Here is a 6,927-nt window from a genome sequence, read left to right on the forward strand (position 1 = left end):
TTGAATATATGTATGTTATTCAATAAATAAACGAGTCTGGAATGTAAAGTCAAATAGTTTTCAAAATTCAAAATACACCTGACAAATATTCACGCAATCGTTTTTCCCCTATACAGTAATACTTGAATTGGATATATGTATATGAAACCGAATAGCAACTAAAGAAATTTCAAATCACTTTTCAATTTTCTAAAAAGTCGGTTTATATGGTAACTCTTGTCTATTAAATCAAAATATACAGCGTACAGTGCAATCAATATACAGCGTACAGTTATCCAATTTAAGCTTTCATATGTTAAGAGTCCAATTGAAGGGATATACTGTAGGTTTCAATTGTCTTATTTTGTTTTGCCATCTACTCGTTAAATTATTGATATTTATCTATTTATTATACATTTTTTTTTTGGGGGGAGGGGGGGTAAAAAACAGTTAAAAGTTTTTTTTGAAGGATTAAACAAAATAAACTGGTTTGCGACAGATTACAATTATAACCATGAAGCGGTTTTTTAGAAGTGTAACATGCAGCCAAAACAATCACTTTTTATGGTTTATGGACATTTTCAAGAGTTAACATGGAACTTCGAATATCAATGATAGTAGCATGATACTGGTTTGACTCTTTCTTAGCCGGAACTTTCATGTTCTTGTGAGTTATGCATGGTTTCCTCGAAATAACGTCAAAAGCACGCGTTTCAGTGGATTCAGCACGATCCGAATTACCTCCAATCACGAACACTTTTCCTTGGTAATAAAGAACACCAAAACCAAACATACTTTGTTTATGTACCGACCCTATTACGACAGGTTCCTTCCCGAACTCATATATCATGACGTCACCCTTCGGTCCAACGATATATGCCTCGTCTTCATTTACGACGAGCCCACTAAAACTGCACATAACAGGTAACTTCGAAAACACGGTACAAGAACCATTCGAAAGGTCAAATCTTTGAATTGATGTTACAAATTCGCCGAAAGACTTATTTCCACCGAATATGAGAATGCTGTTACCAAATATAGCACAGGATGGATTCGATACTGCTATACTCAGCGCTCCGACCCGATTCCACGACCGGTCATTTACATTGTATTTGTCGACATGGGGCATTACAACTATTCTGTCTTGACTTCCTCCAATCAAATATATTACATCGCTTTTCATCACCATTGCATGATCTGCCCGACCGTATTTGTAATCAATTGGACCTAGCTTCTCCCATTCAAACTGAAGCAGATTAAAACGATAAAATGCTGTCGTGTTTGCATACCCACCGCACATATAGATATTGTACGCGTCAGAGCATGAGGCGTAAGAGCCACCAGAAGCATGTTTTGGCATACCAGGCAGATGGTACCAGCATAAAGACTTAAAACTGTAGCAAGCTAGATGTAACCCTTGTTTATAACTAGACGACCACATAACGAGCATAACCTCTTCACTGCCAAAGCATCTTCGTTGTTCCTCACGATTACTTTTGCTTTTCATGGTTTCCTTTATGTATTCTGAACATTCTTCGTTTTTTATCATGAGAGAGTCGCTTAATGCATCTTCAAGCTCTTCGTCCAAGATTTGTGAAAGGTTGACGTTTTTCAATACTTCAAGTGGTTTAACATCCTTGTTTTGTCTCAACCAAGATAGGACAGTTTGAAAAAGGCTATACTCATTCTCTGTATTTATATGTTTTTCTCGTAGGATAGAAATAAATATGTTTTTTGTTATAGAGTTAATTCTATCCCTTAAAACCAATTCACTGAAGTGTCGACTAATAAAACTAACGGCTTTTGACAGAAGATACTCGGAGTTTACCGCATCTCCCAATATTGCGACGTCAACACAGTTGTCTATTTCAATATGGCGGCATATGAAACGCTCGCAATGACATTGAAGCTGTGGAATCTGCAGGTACGATGATGTGGATAATAATTTTTGCACATTATTGATGTTGACAATATTTTCACCGGTGTACATGAAATCTAATATAGACATGAATATGTATTTGTCTACATCGTGGATTTGTATTTCATCTTGGTGATATTCCTTCAGTTCTGATGTAAACATTGCGTCAAAAAAAGCTGAGAAAGACGACATGATGATTTTATGACAGAAAAACTTCTGATTATCTACGATAAGGGTTATATCTGACAAATGCTTACTTCTCTTCAGAGTAGACAGTGTCTGGCCCAGTGCAGTATTCCTAAGCTTGAAAACTTCAGCATAATTAACAAGATTATTGGTCGTCCCAGTTTTTCTCATAAACCAAGGTACCCCAAACTGGATTGCAATGTCTGCAATCTGCTTTTGGTTGTATTCGCCCGATTTTATTGACGAAGGACTATACACTAAACGAAGGTACTGGTCAACATTATTAAGAGATGCATTAACTTTGATACTACATGGTGTAGCTTCAGTATCGCTCCGCTTAGTAGTACTGGGTTTCACTTTGACACCATGAGTGCACAGACTGGAAATTAGAACTCTATGAACATTAGTTTCACCATCTGTCGCTATCACCCTTAAGTCTGTGTACTGTTTCGATTTCCTAAATTTCTCTAGCATTTCCATGAGCATTATTGTATGAGCTTCAGATCCCATCTGAAAAGACCGCATAAAATTAAGCACATCGAAAGGGTATGCGTTTTATCAAAGTCCTACACTGAACTGGCCAAGCATGCAAAATAAGTGGGCTAACATTTCTTTTTTTTTGGGACAAAGCTATAGGATCAAAGAAATGACAATTCAATGAATCGCCCATCTGGTTGAATTTGCCTTCAAAGGCAATAAATTTAAGAAGAAAATGTCCAACAACTTTGACTCAAGAAGTCTTTGGCAGGGCTTATCATAAAGATCATTTCAACAATTGAAAGTTTCTTTTCATCTATCACTGTTTTCAAGATATTGACTGAAAACTGTTTAAAAAAAGTCAGTTTCAAGGGAAATAACACTTACAAGGAGTCAGGTCTCACTAACCACTTCCGGGTCAAATGCCCCCCCTCCCCCCCACATATAGTACCAAAACACACTGAACCTAGAAATATGCATTGCAAGTGCATTATTTGTGTTTATTCTGTACCATTAGAATAATGATTTTGAAAGCCTTATTTTCCAAGCTTCGCAATGATATGCAACTTTCAGGTGTCATTTGTCCTGGGAATTCACAGTGAAACATTGAAAATAACTTATTTAACATGTAAAGTAATGGAAACTTTAGAAGTGGTTAGTGAGACCTTATCTGACAACTTTTATCCCTGAAGACTTATGTAGTCCTAATAATAAGGATCATTTCAGCTATTGAAAGAATTTGGCTAAACCTAACGGTTTTGGAGTTAAATGTGAAAAAGTACTGCCTGACCCCTACACTGTATGTTCTATTTTTAGTAATGGCTGACATGTTTTTGACGGATCAAAAATCCCTACATCAGTTCTATGCAAGATACACCAAGGAACATTCGTACCAAGTTTGGTTCCAATTGATCAAATAATGTCAGAGGAGAAGATTTTTGAAAAAAAAAACATTAAAAATAGCAAAAATCATCGAAAAAGGGCAATATCTCCAACATGACTCAACAGTTTAAAACCAAAATTTGACACCAATTATATACAGGATACCCCAAGGAACATTCATACCAAGTTTGGTTTCAATTGGTCAAGTAGTGTCAGAGGAGAAGATTTTTGAAAGAAATAAACATTAAAAATAGCAAAAATCGTTAAAATGGACAATAACTCCAACACGGCTGAACGGATTAAAACCAAAATTTAACCAGAGATAGATCTTATCATGCTAAACAATTTTATCCATGTCAGAATTTAGTTAAACCTAACGGTTTTGGAGATATATGCAAAAATCTGCTGTCTGACCCCTATGTTCTATTTTTAGTAACGGCGGTCATGTTTTTCGATGAATCAAAAATCCCCACAACAGTTCTATACAGGTTACTCCAAGAAACATTCATACCAAGTTTTGTTGTAATTGGTCAGGTAGTGTAAGAGGAGAAGATTTTTGAAAGAAATAACATTAAAAATGGCAAAAATCGTTGAAAAAGGGCAATAAATCCAACATGGCTTAACGGATTAAAACCAAAATTTGACCAGAGATAGATCTTATCATGCTGAACACTTTACTGATATCAGAATTTAGTTGAACTTAACGGTTTTGGAGATATGTGTGGAAAACTACTGTCTGACCTCTATGTTCTATTTTTAGTAACGGCGGTCATGTTTTTCGACGAATCAAAAATCCCCACATCAATTCTATGCAGGATACCCCAAGGAACATTTATACCAAGTTTTGTTCTAATCAGTCAAGTAGTTTCAGAGGAGAAGAGTTTTGTATAATATTGTTAAAGACGGCGGACGACGACGACGACGGACGCCAAGTGATGGCCTTGGCAAGTTGAGCTAAAAAAAGACTTTAGTAAAGAATAATAAATGAGTTTATGATTTGAAAAAAAGCGAAACCAAACATTCAGAAGAAATCAAGTATATACAAGACATTAAAATATTATCATGTTAAAGGGACGTAACAGCGTTGAATCTATCGCGCCGTTCTGATTATGTTTTATATTCTCAACTATAATAAATATCATATTTTCTAAATGCCATAAAACGTATTTGTGATTAAGTCTTGATATATAAAATGTACTTACATCTTAAAGTTTTCAGACTTTAGTAAAGAATAATAAATGAGTTTATGATTTGAAAAAAAGCGAAACCAAACATTCAGAAGAAATCAAGTATATACAAGACATTAAAATATTATCATGTTAAAGGGACGTAATAGCGTTGAATCTATCGCGCCGTTCTGATTATGTTTTATATTCTCAACTATAATAAATATTATATTTTTTAAATGCCATAAAACGTATTTGTGATTAAGTCTTGATATATAAAATGTACTTACATCTTAAAGTTTTCAGAACCGATTTAAGTACCAGTTTACGACACAACGTGCCAATTCCTGTTTGTTTACCTGAGATATACTGATCAATAAACAATTGTAAAGCGCCAAGTTTTGAATGTGTATAAAGTCTTGAAGTAATTTATTACAACAGACTCAGACTAAACTTTTGCTATTCTTTTATAAACATTTAGCTCTGTATATAAAAGTACATTTTTTGTTAAAGAAAAAAAATACGAAATCATATGGCAAGCTAAAGTGGACAAGAATGAGCATTTTCTAATATTAAAAAATGATTTTTTAATATTATAAATTCATTTTCTAATATTACAAATTAGATTTGTTATATCACAAAACGCTTTTTTAATATTGAAAAATCATTTTTTTAATATTAAAAATTAAATTGAATTTCTGATACATTGTATTAAAAACCTATTTTTTAATATAAGAAATTGATTTTCTAATATTAGAAAATGGACTTGTCGTATTCAGTGACGATTTTTTTAATGTAAGAAAATCATTTTGTAATGTTAAAAAATGTGACTGATTTTCTAATATTACAAATTCATTTTCTAACATTACAAATTCAATTTGTAATATTACAAAATGTGTGATATAATATAATATTACTAAATCAGGAATTTGTAATATTAGAAAATGAATTTAAAATATTAGAAAATGAATTTGTAATATTAGAAAATGAATTTAAAATATTAGAAAATGAATTTTCTAATATTACAAATTAATTTTCTAATATTATAAATTAGATTTCTAATATCACAAAACAGTTTTTTAATATTAAAAATTCAATTGAATTTATAATATTGAAAAGCAATTTTTTACTATAAGAAATTGATATTAGAAAATGGATTTGTGGTATTCAGTTGCCAATTTTTAATATTAGAAAATCATTTTGTAATATTAAAAATGTGACTGATTTCCTAATATTACAGATTCAATTTGTAATATTACAAAATGTGTAATATTTTATAATATTACTAAATCAGGAATTTGTAATATTAGAAAATAAATTTGTAATATTACAAAATGAATTTCTACTTTTAAAAAATCTTTTCTAATATTAACAAAATGATTTTGTAATATTAAAAATTCATTTTCTAATATTACAAAATGTTGATTTTTGTCCACTTTGGCTTGCCATAAAATCAAATGTTATTTTTATCAAGCAAATATTGCATATTCATATGAAGTTTGTTGATACATGGGGGTCGACTTGTACCAAGGACGAATAACTGTTTTATAAAAGAATAAAAACCCGTGTATAAAGAGGGCTGACCCCTGTTTTATTTAATTTTAAATTTTAATCGAAATGCGACAGAAAGACCAAACCGTTCTGACGATTTTTTTTGTGTATCATTTTCCCCTCGAAGTTCAAATCGTTTACCCCCAATGTGTTATTTACAATTTAATAGTTTATGTTCGATTTAATTTATGTTCTTTAGGCGAAATCACTAAAAGAAAAAAAGAAAGTAAGTATGTCACCCAAATTATACTAGAAGTAACGATCGAATGTATCAGCAAGTCAAGAATCAGAAAAGAGTTGAAAAACTTACTCGGGAAATGAAGAATACTAGCAGTTCGTTTTAAAGTACATTTGTATCCAACTTGTCACAGACGGATCAAGAAATATTCAAAGGTGACATTCGCTTCCAGGCCACTTTTGTCTGGAGAAAAAACAAGTTAAAACCAAGAACAAATGTAACTGTTGGAATACTGGGTTATCGTTCTTATACCTCGTTTCTTGCCGCGTGATGATCATCGAAAACCATCAATCGGTTATAATAAAAGTTTATCCTGAGTACTAACGTATTAATTTTTATCAATCGTTATGTCGACATGCGGTAGCAAATTTAATATAATTGTATTAAGGATAGGATGACGTGTACTACTGCATTTTTAGAAACACAAACGATGTCAACTGAAATCCAGGCTAAAACGACGAGGAAAACTACAACATGGAAAGCAAAAGAGATTGCTACAGCATAACGACAAACGGGTTCACGGCGTCGAC

The 6,927-nt window shown here is 32.4% G+C and overlaps 1 protein-coding gene across 3 annotated transcripts; it reads right to left on the bottom strand.

Annotated features, from left to right (window-relative positions):
- LOC148619466 (kelch-like protein 25) lies at positions 1–6,618 on the bottom strand. Of its 3 annotated transcripts, none has more exons than XM_088579352.1 (2): positions 6,470–6,618; positions 1–2,593 (listed from the first exon to the last, which is right to left on the bottom strand). In XM_088579352.1, exon 2 carries the CDS (start codon positions 2,591–2,593, stop codon positions 542–544), a length of 2,052 nt encoding a protein of 683 aa, XP_088435478.1. In that variant the 5' UTR covers positions 6,470–6,618; the 3' UTR covers positions 1–541. The 3 variants fall into 3 exon arrangements, with proteins under 3 accessions (XP_088435478.1, XP_088435476.1, XP_088435477.1); XM_088579350.1 differs by lacking the exon at positions 6,470–6,618 and adding an exon at positions 4,899–4,995; XM_088579351.1 differs by lacking the exon at positions 6,470–6,618 and adding an exon at positions 4,645–4,750.
- Between the last annotated feature and the right edge of the window lie 309 nt (positions 6,619–6,927).

This window comes from Perna viridis, chromosome 4, assembly GCF_037379345.1.
Source record: "Perna viridis isolate PV_CMFRI_1.1 ecotype Kerala chromosome 4, ASM3737934v1, whole genome shotgun sequence".
Classification (NCBI taxonomy): domain Eukaryota; kingdom Metazoa; phylum Mollusca; class Bivalvia; order Mytilida; family Mytilidae; genus Perna; species Perna viridis.

What these genes read in the sequence shown, in the direction of transcription:
- LOC148619466 (XM_088579352.1), bottom strand. Translation starts at nt 2,593, where the DNA reads ATGGGATCTGAAGCTCATACAATAATGCTCATGGAAATGCTAGAGAAA.